Below are 17,831 nucleotides of genomic sequence, written 5' to 3' on the forward strand. Positions count from 1 at the left end.
CTGGATGCCGGTGCGGTGCGGTGCCACGCCAGGCGACGGGCCGAACGGGATGCTGCGCGCAAGCGCTGGCGTTGGGGTTCGGCTGCCTCTTCTTGGTCTGCATTGGCATCGGACTGGTGTTGATGATGACGACTGCCGGTATAACAATCGACTCGAATCAATACGCCGATCGCACGGCATCTTATTCCACGGCATGCAGAGACCAACAGCGGCAAAACACAGGAACCACATTACTTTGCCGACTGACAACGTGGATAGCTAACAGAGCGCGTCCGCATGACGTGCCTATCCCCGCCTGTGCCTGCGTCCCTGCCGTCCCTTCTCCACACCACTCGAGCTACGCGCTCCTTTTGCTTCTTCATGCGCTAAACCCCGCCTTCCATGCAGCAAAAAGCAAAAGAAATCATCATGTCTACAAACACCCTGCACGTCACAGTAGCTAATCCTCTCCTCCCCTGTCCCTGAACTGTTCTCTCAAAAAGTGTCAGAAAATACCGCCCAAGCAATGCCACTCCGATGAACATCATATGCCAAGCCATTACGATGCAACCCGTCGCTCCCTTCTGATGCTCCCCTCTTCAATCGACGTCTTGCCATTGAACAGCAGCGCTTCCTTGGCGCCGGGTATTCCGCTGTTGGCAATCAACTCCTTCCGGATCCTCTCAGCCTCAACATCCCACACGGCAAGCTTTTCCTTGTACTGCGCCGCCGCACTGGCGCTCGCCTCCTTGAGCTTACTAGCCGCATCAATGTACGGCTGTTGAACCTCCTTGCTGGCATTGCGCCAGTTGGATCCAAGCTTTGTGCGAATCTGAACTTTGGATGCCTTTGCATTTGGGTCTTTGGTCTTTGCTCGCTGCTGCTCATCGCACTCGGCCTTTGTGCTATGCCAAAAATCCCGCGTGTATAGGAGATAGGGGTTATTGCCCGTCCTCTCCGGCTTGACTGGTCGCTCGCCAATTTGCTCGAGGATTGCACTGATGATGGACGCCTCGAGCTCTTCGTTGAGCGCCCGTCTGACGTTTCTCGCATCAGCCGAGTCTGTCTCGTCCGCGGGGCGTTTGGCCCCTGTCGTGACTGGCGGTGTCTCATTTTTCACCTTTGCCTCCACCAAAGGATGCGGAACTTCGATGGCTCCTATCATCGACTCGACAACTTCGGATGCCGCTCGAAGTCCTGAGAGATAAGCCCCGTGCACCGTGGCCGGATGGGTCCCACACGTGGCCTCGCCAGCGAAATGCAGTGAGCCAATCGGTCTGGCCATGGCGTCGTAATCACCCGCTTGCGCAAGAGATCCCATGAACGAGTAGCTCCCACGGGCAAAAGGATCCTTCTTCCATCTCGTGACGATTGTCTCTTGCGGAGCAGGCACTCTTTTTGGCGCAAAGATTTGTGACAGGCGTTCTGTGACCTCCTGAATCAATGACGAGTCGCTCGCCACTTCGGTGTCGTGCGCTGCATTGCCGGCCATCAGAGCGACGAGAGTCGGGCGACCACTGGTCTTGATGCAGTTCCAAAACAACCAAAATCGTCCTCTGCGCTTTTCGTAATCCTTTTGCTCCATGCTTTCCTGGAGTTCCGCTTCGTTCAAAAGGCCAAACATGTCGCGATCGCTCTCCCAAAAAGGCGTGTCATACACGAGGATAATCTAACAATGTTAGCAACTCTGCTCTGGAGCTCTCCATCCTACGTACCTTGTTGAGCAGTCCAAAGCCAAGGCGTTCAATTGGGCCAGTTTTCCATGCCGGCAGCGGTGGATGAAAGGCAATGCCACCCCTTTTCAACACACCCAGAGGAGTTGTGACCACAACTTCGTCGGCCTCAAATGTCTCTCCGGTATTGCACTCGACAATGTAAAGGTCGCCCTGCTGGCGCACCGACGTGACAGCCTTGTTAAAGCGCACATCGAGTTTGGATGGACATTGCCAGAGGCCTCGAGGCACCTGTAGGTAACCACCAATGATCTGAGAGTGAGCTCCCTCAAACTCATTGCCAATATCCTGGTCCCAGCCGCCGAGGCTTAGCTGGCCAACATTTGCAGCGTTGGAGTACTCCATGTTTGCATGATGCCAATTAAACAGTCTCATGTCCTTGGGTGTCATGTTGACCATTTGCTTGTATTGCCTGACTGCTTCATCCATGGTTGCGCCGAGGGTTGGGTGCGGTGATATTTCCGTTACAGACTCGAGCTTCAAATTCTCGCTCAATGGTGTTTCCGGCTTCAGCTGCCATCCCATGTTTTTCGCAGCCTCGGCTGCTGATACGTTGGCTCCAGAACCAGGCGCCAGCGTGTAGTTCCTTCCGGCTGATTTCTCGACTCCCATGAGGGCGTTTGGATTGAGGGCCTGTTTGCGATTGGTCTGCGTAGCCACTGGTTTAGATGCGCCCGAATCCTCAAGTGACGAAATCGATTCTCCCGACTCGTGATTGGGATCGCGACCAAGCTGGATGAGGCGTCGCTCGCCTTCTACTGTTTTTGCCGGCGGAGGTTTGTTCCTGTAGTGACTTGCGCGCTCAAGGATGTCATTGTACATTTTTTCCACGCGAATGTCTCCTTCATAGTCGACCACTTTTCCATCAACGTCATATATTATCGTGTCATCTTTGAGAGAGTGGTAATGAAGAGCGAGTTGTCCCCGGATGATGCAGTTCAGTGGATTTCCATGCTCGAAGCCAGTAATGATTTGTGCGCCCATTTCAACCGTATTCCGGACTCCTGGAGGCAGGATGCTACCATCCTGCTCATGTAGTGGATGCGAGTATACACGACCACCGATGCGCTTGCGCCCTTCCAGGACGACGACTTTTGGCGGTTTCTCTCCGTGGTTGGTCCAATGATCCCCGAGTTGTGCTACCAGGCCCTCAAGCTGTCTTGCACAGCCGAGGCCAGCCATGCCAGCCCCCACAACAACGATGGTTTTGCGTCTTGCGGCTTTGGCTTTGGCTCGAGGCACCGATCCTGCTGTGTTTTGAAGCTCGACGCAGCCGTAGTTGATGTACCCGTTCCTCACGAGCCACTTGTATGCCACTTGCGACATGGGGAAATATCGTGAATCTCTCGCACAGCCCGCTGCTTCAGCCTTTGTCACGGCCACTAGGGGGTTTCTCGTCCATAGGCGAAGGATGGCGTTGCGAATGTTGAGGTACACGGTGACTTGCGTATGCGTAATGTGCTCTCGGAGAAGCGCGTACTCGCCCGGATGTAAAGCGAACGGATTCAATCGCGATGATTGCGCAGCCAAGATACATTGCCGCGCAAGCTCAAGAACCGGGAGGTTAGCAGGTAACGAAGACTTGGCTTTGAAAGGCGCCGGCTTTCTTCCTGTTGTCGAGTAAACTGCGCGCGGTGCGATACCTGGTGAGTCCTGCTTGTTGGAATACTCTGACGACTTTGGCGTGTCAACCTCGCCATGAGAATTTTGTCGCGACGATTGCGCGTTGGATATCGAAGTTTTTCGATTTTTTACTCCTTTGGATGTGATTGTGTTCGCGGGTCCATCGATTGAGACCTCGGTCTTGACCTTGGTGTGGTGCACAGGCACCTGGGAATTCATATTGTGGTCATCTGAGACATGGTCGTACATGTCCATTGCATCATTGTCGATTTCCATGTGGGAAGCGGTGAGGTTTTCGAGGTCGTTGAGTTGATTTGCGTCCACCATGTCGGTATCATCGTGATCCATGGACCCATTCAACGTGCGACCACGCTCGTCGATCTCATCCCGAATACTCATGTGACTCCCGCCCGGCTCAGAATAGTCATTGTTTTCGCCTGGTTGTACTGAGGACGGGCCCGATTCATCGTAGCGGTCGTAGAGGCTGCCTTGATCAAAGCCGCTGTATGAAACGGTATCGAGATGCGGGTCCTTGAGCGTGAGGCCAAGTTCTTCAGACTCTTTGGCCGCCAATCGGTCTTCGAGAAGATCATGAGTAGTATTCAGGAGATATGAATGCGATTCAGTCGCATCATTCTCTGTGCTCGTCTCGGCGGCGAACATGTTCTTCAAGGCACGGTAGGGCGAGCTCGTGATGTGTGAGAACCGCGCGGAGCTGGGAATGAATCGGTTGCCGCTAAAGAATGACATGAGATGAATCGCAGGAGCTGAAATCTGCCGAGTACTGCATCAAGAAGACTCATTCTTCGCAAGGCGCGATGCGCTCTTGCAGGGCCATGGTCTGATGCTGTCGTTCCTTCGCAGGTTAGTTTTCGGGGCTTACCCAAGCGAACTACGGCAGACTTATTTCAACGTCACCCCAGGCCGTCCCCTCCTCAACAACATCAGGCACCACCTCATCACCGTCGCTCTTGTCGTCCTTCATCTTGCATCGCGTGTCGCAGACTGTCGATTTCTCCAAGATTTTCAAGTGAGATGACTTGGTAGTGCTGCAGCCGGCATGAAGATAAACCAAGGCCTTCCCGAGGTACCATGCTTCTGGGCGGAACCGCTCATCCGGAGAAAGAGGCGTTTTCCCAAATCAACTGCGCATGAAGACTCCCTATACGACGGGCATTGGTCATCTTAATACTTCATCTCTTCAAAAACCCCCAAGTCTTGCGACAAGCCCAATCTCAACCCAATTCTAGGCCAACATCTTCTCTTGCTCACAAGGCTTTAGTGTGACCGATACGAGCGCCGCGCTGCAGGTCGAAGTTTTTGCTCTGAAATATGAAGTCGATCGGATCGTCAGTCATAATGGGTCGATGAATAATCGGAGGCGCATGCTGAGGCTGGGAAACCGCAGAGGACTTGCATCAGCCCCGTGATGCTGTGATCGAATTCGACGAGGAAAGCTTCGTCGCGCAATTCAGACGAAAACCGTCCCCCGATACCGATGAAATATTCGTTGATGACTCCATATGATCGCGCCATGAGAATTTACCAGGGATTCATCGGACAATGGCCATATTGGTTCGCTGCGTACACATTGCGGATGCACTCGCTTGGTGAAAGATTGAGTTGGAGTTTCCAGAAGCAAGCAAGATGACTTGCTCCCCCAAGAAAGCGGGACGAGTGGAGACTCTGCACGGAGACATTGAGAGCTTTCGAACACTGAGATCGCTGCGATGGGTTCTACTGGCACACTACAACAGTCCTACCAGAAAGGTAGGCAATCATTGGATGATCTAGTCCCTAGATGACTACGTAGGAATTGCTCTCTGTCTTATTCACGTTTGATTGGGTCGGAGTCGAATGCTCCTTGTGCGCAGGCATTGAATAATGATGAACAAATTCTACTGCGTGTCTTTACATCAGCCGGTGGCCTCTCCTCGCTCCGTAAAATGCATGTTCCACCCGTTCTTGCTGGTTGGTCAAATTCATGTTGCCTTTATTTCGTATTCGAGGGTGTCGCCCAGCAAATCCTGAATTTCGAACCAGCGACTTTTTATGGTGACTGATGAGCTCAATCTTCTGAAACACCTAAGAACCACCTGAATATTGCAAAGATGTGTTTTGAAAATGCTTTATCAATTTTTTTTCTATACATTGCAAGCTCCCTTCCTCTGCATAGATGTAGTGAAAAAATACAAAAATGTGATCAAATTATTCTTCAGCTAATTCTCTATAAGTGAATATAAGTTTCAAGGTATCTTGACGTGTTGAAGGGGGTGTAATTAGGCGTCAAAGATGGTGCCTTTTGTTGCGCAGACCAGGTGCGCATGCTAAGAGCTCCCACCAGAGAGCGCGACCAGAACACTTGTTCAACTAACCATCATCAACATAACCCTAAATCAACCTCTTCACATCAAATTAACCGGTAGAAATCAAAGAGTAAGACAATGGCGATAATTCTGTGGAATTTTAGGATGTTAGCCGACATACCATCATCAAAACAACCCTAAATCAACCTCTTCACATCAAAGTAACCGATAAGAATCAAAGAGGAAGACATTGGCTATAATTCTATCGAATTGTAGGGATATTAGACTAAAGTGTGGTGGTGAAAGTCCAGTGTCAAAAAGGTGTCATACGGGCATAGTCTTGGTGAACGCAGGCCGTGCGCGACTGTCTGTGCACGGACCAGTTCCCCAGACGCGTCCGGCTCAAGTCGCCCTGCCCGGGCATGGTGGCTACAACAACACATCTCGCTCCAAATCCACCTGCACCGAGTTTCAACCATGGCGCAGAGTCACAAGTACAAGAATCTGCCAGGCCTCGTGAGTCAATTTTTTCAGAATTGCCTCAGGGCAAGCTAACATTTCAAAAGGACACGGCGCCAGACATTTACGAGACGCCAGAGCTGACAGAAGATACGACCGTACAAGTAAGAGCTAGAATCTAATTCTCAAAATAGACAAAGTAGCTGATCAATGTTTTCAGAGCTCGACAGCGCGTTCTCCATCTCAGGCTTCCGATTACACGGACGACTCCGAAGGTGTCATATCTGGCGTTGACCGCCGGAAGCTCTCAACCGACCGAGCACGCTCTCAATTCTCCTCGTCACGCGTAGATGCTCGTGGAGTCGACTTTTCAGACCGCATTCGCTACCAGCGTCGCTCCTACCGTACATCCAATCGCCGACCACGCAGCGGTAGCCACGCAAGCTACGAACTCGGCGACTTGAGCGATGAAGAGGACGAGGATTTGGGCCGAAAGCTTGCAAGACTCCGCAGGGAAGTGGAAGAAGTCAAACAAGAATATGAGTTGAGGAAGTCTGGCGCCCAGGAAGATGGTGAAGAAGCGACTGCTGGCAACGAAGAAGACGAGGACGAAGACCCGGCGGAAGGAATCGCGAAATTGAGCGAAATGTTGGATGCTGTATACACACAGCGCCACGGTGGTGTCAGAGGAGCGGAAGCGCAGTTTGAGCGGACCTTGAAGAAATTCGCCCGACCCGCTCCAGACTCTTCCGCAGACTCTTCAATTCCCCAGCAAACGCTCGTCACGACCAAGGACTCACAGCAGTCAGCCCAGGCTCTTGCCAAGGTATCCGACTTCGACTCTCGCCTGTCTCAAATCGAGAAAGCCCTGGGACTCAATGCCACCAACATGCCAGATATTGCCTCGCATCCGCCAAAGGCCATTCTGCACAATCTCGAAACTCTCGAGCGTCAATTGACCACCATCACCGATGTATCCACCAATTCGCTTGATGCTGCCTCACGTCGCGTCCAAAAGCTCACTCAGGAAGCCGAGCGTCTCGAGGAAGCTCGCAAAGCTGCGCGTGCGTCGCAGGACGCTGCTTCATCTCCAGTGCAAACGCGCCAGTCAAGTGACACCCCGCCTATCGCTGAGCTTCCTGAAATCAGTGGCGCATACATAGAGGACCCCGAAAGAGTGGCCAAGATCAACGCCTTGTACGGCACATTGGGAACTATTGAGCAGCTTTCTCCCACATTGCCACTGATCCTGGATCGTCTGCGTACCCTGCGTCTTATTCATACCAGCGCCGGCACGGCGAGCGCTACCCTGGATGATCTGGAGAAGCGACAGGGCGAGCAGGCAGAGGAGATAAAGCAGTGGCGGGAGGCTCTAGCAAAGGTGGAAGAGAACCTCAATTCCGGCGAAGGCACTCTGCAAAACAACATCAAGACGGTCGGCGACTGGGTCAGAGATTTGGAGGCAAGAATTGCCAAATTTAGTTGAGCAACAGCATGGAGGCATCATGAGGGCACGATGTGGCATTTGTTTTTGAAGAGCGTGGCTGGTTATGCTTTTGTCCTCACGATACCCCTTTCATCTTCCCCTTGCACAGTGGGTTGCGAAAGAAATGGCGACTCCCAGGTGGTGTGGGGTGCTTGAATGCTCCCCGTAGCTATCCAGCTTTAAGCTCAAATGCCTAAGTCTTTTGGGAGTAAGGTGCTTGATCACTCCCTGTATACTCATTCTTGATAAAGAAATTGGATGCGGCTTCGTTCATGGCGACCCTGTCTTGAGAACGTCGTCCAGGGTGAGATCATCCTTGTTGCCAATCGAACCAGCATGCTTCCAGAACTTGCTGAGGTATCTTGTTCCACTAATGATTTCGTCAGCGTGCCCACAAGAGAAGACGAAGTGACGCGTGTTGACTTACCTGTCACAGAGAAGAGTTACCAATCGGTGGCCCGGTCCCATCTCCAGAGCAGCCTTCGTGACGGCAACACAATTGACAGCGCTGCTGCTTCCACAGAAAATGCCGTCTTTTTCGACAAGCCATCTTGCCATGGCCATGGCCTGCTCATCGGTAACGCGAACCGCATCATCTACCAACTCCCTTCCAGCTTCAAAGTTGCGAGTCAAACGGTTGATCCCGACACCCTCTACGATGGTGTCCACCTGATGTCTTCTCCTCGTTCCTTCTCTTTCTTTGGGGTCAAACATCACGCCATACTTGACTTTGTTGAACAATCCGCTGCCTTGGGGATCAGCGAGAATGACCTTGAGTTGTGGTATTCTCGGCTTCAGATAGAGAGCGGTTCCCGAAATAGTGCCACCCGTGCCGGCACCGGTCACAAATGCATCGAGTATACCACCGGTCTGACGATGGATCTCTGGTCCAGTTCCTTCGTAATGCGCGCGCCAATTTGCATCCGTCTCGAACTGATCCGCAAAGATGCCTCTGCCAGGCTTGCTTGGGTCGTTTGTGTGCTCGATGGCTCTTGCCTTTGCCTTGTTGACAAACTGGTTCTGGTCAACGATGGGCGCTGGCCGAAGCCTCTCAACCTCTGCGCCCAGCTTCTCGAGTAGGTCCGATTTTTCCAACGCAACGTCGTCCGGCATGCAAATGTGAGCCAGGTATCCTCGTGCGCGACAGATGGCCGCGAGCGAGATACCCGTGCTTCCAACTGTGCCCTCGTAGATCATGTCACCAGAATGCGGTGTCAGCAGGCCCTCTTCTTCGGCCATGCGGATGATGTTAAGTGCGACTCTGTCCTTCGGGCTTTGACCAGCGCCATTGAGAAATTCGGCTTTGGCGAGAATCTCGCATCCAGTGAACTCAGACAGCGATTTGATCTTGATGAGCGGAGTATTGCCTATGCAGCCTTCAATCCCTTCAGCGATTTCACCACCCAAGTTGCCGGCTATGGACTGCCGATGCCGAGTGTTGTCTGCAAGCTCAACTGTGCTGGAGCTGTCGGCCGCGTCTTTGTCCAGGATGACTGATGACCGTCGACGAGATCTCCGGAAACGGCGCTCCAAGTCGGGATACACATCTTTGTAGCCCAGCGTAAAAAGAATTCCGGCAAGAAAGGCGCCAACGATCCAGAGCCTGTTGGCTTGCGGTAACGAATCCATGCTCTTAAATTTCCGGCAAATGTCCAATTCTTTCAAGCCTCTTGCATGTTCCTCGTTTCCATCCAAAAGACCGTCGGGGAGCTCTCTCTTTAAGTTCTTGAAAGTCCGTTGTTGAGCAGGGTCTGGCTTTGACTTTTATGCAAGCTGTGGCTGGTGAACGCTGGAGCTCGGGCCTGGTCAAGCCACAGCCTGCCCCAACTGCCACGGACTGGACTGACGACTCTCACGCGGAGTCCCCACGCGCACCCACACCTGGCAGCAATCGATCCTCCGTGCCCTCTCCTCTCCTCTACAACTGCCCATGGACTCGCCGCTCGTCAATTCCCTTTTCCGCCAACTCTTTTCCCATCGTGCCAGCCAATGTTTGCGCACAGGGTCCCTCCATGTCGCCCGCACCCAGCGTCGAGGCCTCTTTGGAGGACCACGGAAAGGTCGCTCCAAAGTGAGCGAGGAAGAGGCGGAGAAGTGGGTGCCGCGCCCAGAGAAATTTCCAGAGGACAGGATGGGGGAGCTTGAAAAGTACAACTGGGTCACGGCCCAAACGCTGCGGAGCAGGAAACAGAGGCCAAAGAGGGTGAAGATGCTGATGCGGGATTTCATTGAAGGTACCAGGCAACGCACAGCAGCTGATGGCAACTGATGACTGATGTTGTGCCCAGACAGCTTATACAACCCAAGTTATGGCTACTTCTCCAAACAGGTCGTCATCTTCCACCCCGGTGAACCCTTCGATTTCAATGCAATGAAAGACGAACCCGAGTTCCAACGCATACTTGGCGAGAGATATACACAGTTCGAGGATCGGCTTGATGAGCAAGAAAAGGACGATGTCCGGCAATTATGGCACACGCCCACCGAGCTCTTTCGTCCGTACTACGGCGAGTCCATCGCCCGCTACCTCGTTACAAACTACAAGCTGTCGCAATACCCATACCACGACCTGCTGATATACGAAATGGGTGCCGGAAACGGTACGCTCATGATCAACATACTCGATTACATTCGCAACCATCACCCGGAGGTTTATGAGCGGACGCAGTACCGCGTTATTGAAATCTCAGAGTCTCTGGCAAGCTTGCAGGTGCAACAATTGAAGCGTACGGCAGCAGCACGAGGTCATTGGGACAAGGTCCAAATCATCAACCGCTCTGTGTTCGACTGGGATCAATATGTCAGCTCGCCGTGCTTCTTCCTCGCGCTCGAAGTCTTTGACAACTTTGCGCACGACTGCATCCGCTACGACGTGGAGACCGAGAAGGCTTACCAAGGGTCCGTGGTGATTGATGGCCAAGGAGACTTTTACGATTTCTACGACGAGACCATAGACCCCGTCGCCGCACGATATCTGCGGGTTCGCGATGCCGCGGCAACCCGTCCTTTCAAAACTCCACTCTCCGGATCGCGGCTACTCAGAAACTTGTTCCCTCAGACCGACTCGTCCCTCACCGAGCCGGAATATATCCCTACGCGATTGATGCAATTCTTCGATATTCTCAACAACTACTTCCCCGCGCATAAGCTTGTCACGAGCGACTTTCACGCGCTTCCCGACACGGTCAAGGGAGTTAATGCTCCGGTTGTGCAGACGAGGTACAAGAGGAGAACGATACCAGTCTCCACAGCATTGGTAAGCTCCCATCACAATAGGCTCAAAAACATGGTCTTTCTCTAACTCTTGTCACAGGTGCAACAAGGCTACTTTGATATCCTCTTCCCAACAGACTTTCAAGTCATGGAAGATGTTTACCGCGCTATTACTGGTAGGCTGACCCGCGTCCTCACGCACGAGGACTTTATGCGCAGGTGGGCGTATGTAGAAGATACAGAGGTCCGGAGCGGAGAGAATCCTCTCCTCAACTGGTACCAGAACGCCAGCGTCATGACGACTGTGTAGAACGACGCTGCTCTGTAAATATCATTGCATCGAATCCAATGACCACCAAGACATATTGTGAAATCAATACACTTGTTCGACGGCTGTGAGCTACGCCTGGGTTAGAAGGTAGCTGCACTGTAAAGGCCGAGAGAATGCATGAGTTTTGTGAATGTTCAAGTCAACCAGCACTTTTGATTGAGATGTGATAACCGCGCAGTCTTGCTGCAGGCCTTCACTCGCTCATGCTCGCAGCTTCGCTATCCGTATCCGTTCCCGAACCAGAGTTTGCTGCCGCTGCAGCTGACGAGGCCTCAACTCCCCCTTGACCCTCTCCTGCGCCTCCGCCTTGTCCGTTCACCGAAGCTGAAGCCGCGCCACTGCTTCCAGCCTCAATTCTCAACTTCTCGTACTTCTCGCCTGCTTCCTTCAGCTGCTCCTGTATCCACTTCTCTTGGCCCTCAATGTCTGCCCTCTCTCTGACCAATTCTTGCATCCTCCGCACTTTTTGCACCTTGATTGTCTCTTGCTCTTTCAGCCTCTCTTTTATCCTGGCCAATACGCCGCCGAGTTCTGGAAGAGGGGAGATCTTTGGCGGCGTCCGCGGTCTACTGTCGTCCGTGCCGGTCTTATCCCGCTGTCCATACGTCCCCTTGCGCGTTTGCGCCGCTTCATACGCGGCGTTGCGCTCGGCCTCGCTGTCGTCGGACTCTTCGTCCGCAGACGCGCCTCCTTCTGCCTCTGCAATCATGCTGGCCATCTCCTTGCGCCGCTTACGCTCAGCCTCGCGCTCGGCTTTGCGTCCCAGATTAATCCGGCCGTCCTCGACATACTCCTCGAAGCCCTCAGCGAAGTCCTCGTCGTCTCGGACGAGGCGCGTCTCAGGGTACTTTTCCTTGAAACTGGAGCGCAGTGCAATGTCCCGCGGCCTGTCCAGGTCGTCGCTGTCGTACGCGTTGCCCGCGTCGTAAATTGTGCCGTGCTCCTCGTCGCGGTCGTCGAGTGATATGAACCCCGATTCCTTTTCTTGCGCAAGCCGCGCTCGCCGCTCCTTCTTCTCGCGTATCTCGGTGTCTGTAGGGATGGCTGATGAGGTGTGCGATGTCGTCGCGAGAGGTCCGAATTTCGCGGCAATGTCCACCTCCTTGCCCGACTCTGATCGATCGCTGCTCAGATCCTTGGGCGTCGTGGGTGTTGAATCGCGCAGCTCCGCCAATGCTTCCTTGCTGTAGCTAGGCCGGTCCTCAGAGCCTAGATCTGGTCTCGAAGGCAACTTGTCGGAAGAAAGACTCGCGCGAAACCCGCCGCTTGCTCTGCGTTCCGCGTTCCGCTCGGCCGCTATCCTGCTCAAGTTGCTTTTCTTGGGGGTGAATGGCTTTTCCTCGCCGTCATCGCCGCCCTCTCCAGGACCAAATGAAAGTCGTAACGAGGATCGCTTTTTGGATTTGGAGGCGATGGGTGGGCGCTTGACTACCGATTCTGTGATCTTCCATCAGCGGTCTGGCCAAGATTGTTAGACCTGCGGAGGCAAAGAACTTGTGATTGAGGGGCTCACCTGGTGCTGATGCTCCGCTTTCGTTTCCTGACCCGGTTGTGCTCGCATCGTCGTCGTCGTCCTGGCCAATTTTGCGGGGAACACGCCGCGATCCGAATGATTTTTTCATGCTGGAAACCGCTTCTCAGAGAACATAGAACAAGCTTCCATCCAAGTCTGGAAAGCTCTGGGTCGGAGAGGTTGATTCGGTCGAGAGGTGGTTTTTGTTGGTTGAAGCTGGAGCGGAAATGTGACGCGCTGTTGATGCGACAGTTCTGCCGTGTCTCACCGCCATCGCAGTCTCACCGCCTCAGCGGCAGAATCGCGGAAGCTCGAGCAGCTAGGCGCGCGCAGTCCGCGGCGAACTCTCGTCACCTCCAACTCCAACTTGTCGCGCCGCCGCAGCCAACGATAGCTTTCCTCCCTCCCCGACCTTTCGCGAGCTCGACCTTTCAAAATGCCTCAGGCGCAACCTGAACTCAAGAAGGTGAGGACTTGCGCGAGAATTTGTCAACAATCGCGAACTGAAATGGAAAATCGCAGTACTTGGACAAGAGACTCTTCGTCCAGCTTAACGGCTCCCGCAAAGTGATCGGTATTCTCCGCGGCTACGATGTATGTACACACGATGATCTATAGCGCCCGACTCTATACCACGACGCCACACTCAATTTGGTGGAAATCACGAACACAGGCTGATATTGTCCTAGGTCTTCCTGAACATCGTCTTGGACGAGGCCGTCGAAGAAAGGGAGAACGGCGAGAAGGTCCGCGTTGGCATGTGTGTACGTATCCCCTCATGCTTCCACTCTGTGGTCAAGAAACTGATCGCAGCGCAGGTCATTCGCGGTAACTCCGTAGTCATGCTCGAGGTACGCTGCCCGCCGAAACATTCAAACCCGGCGCCATTCGGTGGAGACATGGCTGACACTTTGTTCTGTAGGCTCTCGAGCGTATCGGTGACGACAGACATCACCACAGGGGATAGAAGCGTCCAGGCGTGGCCCAATCAGCAAGATTTACGACGCCCTTTTGAAGTTGGTACCAGCACAGCGGGCGTGCCCATAGCATGCGGGAACAAAAATAAGCCGGCGACATTATTTGGTACGCTAGACACTACGCCTCAGCTGTCAAAACCTGCATTGACGATAAAAGCGGTTTTTGGCGTTAGTGGAGCACAGGATACCATGGCTGCCTAGGTGGCAGTATTTCAAATCCAATCAATTTCGAAGTTCACGACATGTTTCCACAGGCACCTTTATGCTGTACCTATGTCATCGTGAGTCAATCATCAAAATCAGCAATCGCGGGGGTTCTCGTTGGTGGTTCGTCATAATATGTTCAACTGCTGTTGCTTCCCCTGACTTTACAATTTCGAGCTCGCGCGCCCTCTTGCGCTCTTCGCTTTTTGCACCAAGTCCCATGCCAGTTCCGCCATGTAAACCCTGCCGGCTCCAAACTCCTTCGCACGAGCGCTACTTGCTTGCCTTACGGCATATCGGGCTGCAATGCCCTGCAAAATGATGGACCCACGGTACAATCCAAAAGCTTCGCCCCATGGAAGATCAAAGGTGGGGTCCCATCCAGCAACTTGCTGGTAAAGCGCAATAAGCTCCTCCTTTGGAGGCAGACCGCGCGTACGACCAGGGAGGAAATCGTCGTTGGAAGTCACTCTGCCGAGTAGACCGGCGTTGCGGCCGGCCATCGAGAAGGGAGTGAGCAGATTGGAAAGATCAGAAAGCGGATGTCCGATTGTTGACATTTCCCAACTGGATGGACACGTGAGCTGCTTGTCGACCCAATCATCTAGTTCGCGGGGTCGTTCACTTACTCAATGATTCCAATGACTCTGGGCTCGGTCTTGTGGAAAACAAGGTTGTCAATCTTGTAGTCGCCATGGACGAAAGTGCCCCTGTCTTGGGGTTGTGTCTTCAGGTCCTTGAAGAAGGCAACTAGTTCGTCGTAATGCGGAAGCTTTCCCACGGGCTCCTTGGTCTCTATGTCGACGGTTTTGGCTTGCGCTTCGCTGATCGTGGCGAAGGTGTTGAGTTGGCGGTTATAGAATCCAGAGTGCTTGCCAAAGGACGCAAGGCCGACGGACGTCGGATCCACGCGATGGAACTTTGCAAGTGTGACTATGGCAGAATGCCACCTTCGGTGAAATCAGAATACGTACGCTGGGAATAAATGAAAAGAGAAGAGACATAAACAAACATTTTAGTTCTGTCTTCCGGCTTGACCTTGGGCAGACTGGGGTCCTCAAAGATACGGCCGTCAAGGAACTCCATGATGTAAAACGCGGTACCAATAACAGCATCATCTTCACAGAGACAATACGCCTTCGGCACAGGGACGTCGGTCTTCTCCAGCGCGTGGATGATGCGATACTCGCGGTCGACCTTGTGCGCCGTCTTGGAGAGCAGCTGACCAGGGGGCTTCTTGCGCAGCACGAACTTGGCCTTGTCGGCGGCGGTCAAGAGATATGTCGGGTTGGATTGTCCATATCCAAACTGCGGGTCCGCGTCAGTCCATGGCTTGACTGCAAAGGCGAGGTCTCAAAATCCTGTTGTGTTTACCCCGTGCTACCTACCTGCTTGACGTCAATAGGCGTCTTGATCTCGGGCACGTTGCGGTCAATGTATTTCTCGAGCGAAGCGACGTCGATTGGCTGCCTGACAGCGCCAGCCATGGTTCGAGACAATGGCTGCTCCCGGTACAATCAAGAAGTGGGTTTGGGTTTAAAGAGCCGCAGAGGCCTTCTTCATGTTGGAGCTGTTGAGGCTGCCATGTGGTCTTTGTGTTCGACGTGCCCGCGGGTGGAGGTCGGACGTGGGTGATCCTGCCGAGGTCCGTGGGTGCGCGAGGGACCAGTCGTGGAGGCGGGGACGGGGAACCCCCATCATCGAACTCAAGTACAAAAACACCGGTGCTGACGCTTGTCCTAATGAGCTTGTTCCAGTCTGAGTTTGGTCTTACAGTTTTTGGTTTTTTTGTATTGGCTTAAAAGCAGAAGTGATGTTGATGAAGTTCTGTTTTATTTCTTGCTGCTCAGGACAAATGCCTCGGACCAAAGCCACTTGGTAATACTAATATAATTTGGATACAAAGACGAAAGCTCGAGGAAAACATTCTTGGGTTCAAAATCTCTTTCCGAATGAAGGAAGAGTTGGTGCGAAGAGCCAAATGCTATCGTGCTTGAATGCTCTCCACGGTTATGTTCTTGGATTTGGTCGTTTTGCGAGATGACCTCATGTGTCCAATTTTTGAAGTCAAGACGTGCGGACACAGGGAGCATACAAGCATCTTGCTGCCTAAAGACTTGGACTTTTAAGCTCGTAGAAAGGAGACTACAGGGAGCATTCAAGCCCACTACCTTGGAGATGACATTTTGGTGATCTCGCTCCTGTAAAAGTGTCAGACCGATGGAGAAGGAATCATGGCGGAGAAGCTTGGGCTCTGGAATTACCCGCCGTTCATTGGACAGCAGGGGCCGGGCGTTGCTCGTATGGTCGACTGTGACGGAAGCCAAGAGTCAATTTACTCTAGCACAGTGGGTGACGAAATGTATATCAACTCGTAGGTTTGGTGTCAAAGTTGCGCCGCAAGCGGCGAATGAATATTCAGATAACCAAACCGGCACCTGTATGTACGGGGAGCATTCAGATAGCTCACCACCCGAAGACTTCAAAATTTGTGTTTGCAGAGGGATATCCACAGGGAGCATTCAAGCACGCATGCCCCAGCCTTGGAGCTGATTTCGAAAGACATGTTGGTAATTGATTCCCGCAAGCGCCCAGCTGCATTACCGCATATGTCGAGCAACCACCATTCTACAACTACAAGACTGCTGCGGAATCTGAAAGCACGAACAAGCAAACGCCTCGCTGTATCCCAGAAAATTCTACCCAATGCCCCGTGCAATGCCAGCTCTTCGAATCATCAAACTCAGCCCTGCCAGGTGACGCCGAAACTTTCGATCCTTGATCATAGATACGTGAAGTGAAAGGTGGAAAGTCGTGGGCTCCTCTTTATCGGCCGATCTTCTTCCGCTCGAGCTTTTTCCGTTTGAGCTCTTCTTCTTCCTTCAATGCCAGCTCATCCTCGCGCCGCGCTATGCGTAGCGCCTCCTGTTCCTCACGATCCACATCGAATACACCTGCTTCCATATCTGACTCCGAGTCGTAGTCCTCTTCGTCATCCATGTCCTCGTCATCCTCGCCATAGTAGCTGTAGCGTTTGGGAGGCGGTCGTGCTCCAAGAGAAGTACTTCGGCTGCGGTCGTAGCTACCACTCCGGCTCTTGAGGGCGGATCCTTTATTCATCGTTCCTTGATAAGTGGAGGGCGATGGACGCATAGTACCCTGGTATCCGAGATCTGCGGGCTTCTTCTTCTCGGGCTCGCTGGGTTTCGAATTCTTGGGCTCCGGACCCTTGGCCTGAGCCTTTGGCGCCGCCCGTGAGGCAGCAGCAGTTCCCTGCTTCGCTTTTGCTTCGGCCTCTTGAGCCAACTTATCCTTCTTTGATAACTTCTCCACGGGCTTGTGTTTGATCGATCCGACGGTACGTGAGGCTTCTTGGGCAGCTTTCGCCCGTGCCATAATCTCTTGGAAAGATCCCTTTTTTGGCGGAGCTGATGAGGCGGATTTGGCAGCGGCTGCCGGTGCTGGCTTGCTCATGGCTGGCTTGGCAGTACCAACGGACGCAGCTGGCTTCGAAGCTGAACTTGCTGCCGAAGGAGCAGCTTTTCGAGCGTTATTTGTTGGAGCCGACGCCTGAGCCGTGCCTCGATACGGAATATTACTGGATGACGACGGGGCAACTGGTTTTGTCGTCGGCCTCGGAAGTGGGGAAGACGTCCCGGTCCGCGATATGGGGCTTGGACGAGCTGGAGCAACAGCTTCTTTCCGTGGGGCCTTTACCCTAGCATTGTCGGCATCGTTTTCGGCCTTCCGCTTGGGCGCGGAGGGTGGTGGAGCACGGTCGGCTGTTCCATTTGTGCGTACAGATTGGGCGGCGGGTCCAGTCGTTGAAGATGTCCTTGTAGGGGCGGGAGGTCGAGACTGTGATGGAGCTTGTGACTGACCGGCGCCGCCGCTGCCGATGGAGGACAGGACGCTGCTGAGAAACTGCGCAAAAGGTCAGAAGTGATGGCACGTCGGCATGAAAGCCTACTCACGCTACTCATGTTGTAGGGAAAGCCCGCTTCACG

The 17,831-nt window shown here is 53.3% G+C and overlaps 8 protein-coding genes across 8 annotated transcripts; 3 read left to right on the forward strand and 5 right to left on the reverse strand.

Moving 5' to 3' along the window:
- Positions 1–538: 538 nt before the first annotated feature.
- On the reverse strand, positions 539–3,554 carry BKA78DRAFT_246454 (flavin-containing amine oxidoreductase-domain containing protein; the record flags this gene model as incomplete). Its single annotated transcript, XM_066884216.1, has 2 exons — positions 539–1,648; positions 1,695–3,554. 2 exons carry the CDS (start codon positions 3,552–3,554, stop codon positions 539–541), a joined length of 2,970 nt encoding a protein of 989 aa, XP_066747644.1.
- A 2,564-nt stretch (positions 3,555–6,118) lies between these two features.
- On the forward strand, positions 6,119–7,586 carry BKA78DRAFT_349770 (Dynamitin-domain-containing protein; the record flags this gene model as incomplete). The annotated part of the gene is made up of 3 exons (XM_066890856.1): positions 6,119–6,157; positions 6,208–6,264; positions 6,321–7,586. The coding sequence occupies 3 exons, from the start codon at positions 6,119–6,121 to the stop codon at positions 7,584–7,586; spliced, it is 1,362 nt and encodes a 453-aa protein (XP_066747645.1).
- Positions 7,587–7,856: 270 nt separating this feature from the next.
- BKA78DRAFT_329853 (tryptophan synthase beta subunit-like PLP-dependent enzyme) lies at positions 7,857–9,215 on the reverse strand (the record flags this gene model as incomplete). Its single annotated transcript, XM_066889709.1, has 2 exons — positions 7,857–7,956; positions 8,014–9,215. 2 exons carry the CDS (start codon positions 9,213–9,215, stop codon positions 7,857–7,859), a joined length of 1,302 nt encoding a protein of 433 aa, XP_066747646.1.
- A 301-nt stretch (positions 9,216–9,516) lies between these two features.
- On the forward strand, positions 9,517–11,109 carry BKA78DRAFT_247106 (S-adenosyl-L-methionine-dependent methyltransferase; the record flags this gene model as incomplete). The annotated part of the gene is made up of 3 exons (XM_066884276.1): positions 9,517–9,820; positions 9,875–10,842; positions 10,900–11,109. The coding sequence occupies 3 exons, from the start codon at positions 9,517–9,519 to the stop codon at positions 11,107–11,109; spliced, it is 1,482 nt and encodes a 493-aa protein (XP_066747647.1).
- Positions 11,106–12,855, reverse strand: BKA78DRAFT_75237 (nineteen complex-related protein 2-domain-containing protein). Its single transcript, XM_066893690.1, has 2 exons — positions 12,644–12,855; positions 11,106–12,567 (listed from the first exon to the last, which is right to left on the reverse strand). Exons 1-2 carry the CDS (start codon positions 12,750–12,752, stop codon positions 11,324–11,326), a joined length of 1,353 nt encoding a protein of 450 aa, XP_066747648.1. The 5' UTR covers positions 12,753–12,855; the 3' UTR covers positions 11,106–11,323.
- Positions 12,856–13,079: 224 nt separating this feature from the next.
- On the forward strand, positions 13,080–13,610 carry BKA78DRAFT_349774 (putative small nuclear ribonucleoprotein G; the record flags this gene model as incomplete). The annotated part of the gene is made up of 5 exons (XM_066890857.1): positions 13,080–13,109; positions 13,166–13,237; positions 13,333–13,407; positions 13,462–13,494; positions 13,566–13,610. The coding sequence occupies 5 exons, from the start codon at positions 13,080–13,082 to the stop codon at positions 13,608–13,610; spliced, it is 255 nt and encodes an 84-aa protein (XP_066747649.1).
- On the reverse strand, positions 13,564–15,421 carry BKA78DRAFT_305495 (kinase-like domain-containing protein). The gene is made up of 5 exons (XM_066887706.1): positions 15,213–15,421; positions 14,837–15,132; positions 14,454–14,774; positions 13,778–14,391; positions 13,564–13,726 (listed from the first exon to the last, which is right to left on the reverse strand). The coding sequence occupies exons 1-4, from the start codon at positions 15,309–15,311 to the stop codon at positions 13,989–13,991; spliced, it is 1,119 nt and encodes a 372-aa protein (XP_066747650.1). The 5' UTR covers positions 15,312–15,421; the 3' UTR covers positions 13,564–13,726; positions 13,778–13,988.
- Positions 15,422–16,650: 1,229 nt separating this feature from the next.
- BKA78DRAFT_349776 (uncharacterized protein) lies at positions 16,651–17,807 on the reverse strand (the record flags this gene model as incomplete). Its single annotated transcript, XM_066890858.1, has 2 exons — positions 16,651–17,748; positions 17,799–17,807. 2 exons carry the CDS (start codon positions 17,805–17,807, stop codon positions 16,651–16,653), a joined length of 1,107 nt encoding a protein of 368 aa, XP_066747651.1.
- Between the last annotated feature and the right edge of the window lie 24 nt (positions 17,808–17,831).

Source organism: Phyllosticta capitalensis (genome assembly GCF_038381095.1).
Source record: "Phyllosticta capitalensis strain CBS 128856 chromosome Unknown BKA78scaffold_2, whole genome shotgun sequence".
NCBI classification, from domain to species: domain Eukaryota; kingdom Fungi; phylum Ascomycota; class Dothideomycetes; order Botryosphaeriales; family Phyllostictaceae; genus Phyllosticta; species Phyllosticta capitalensis.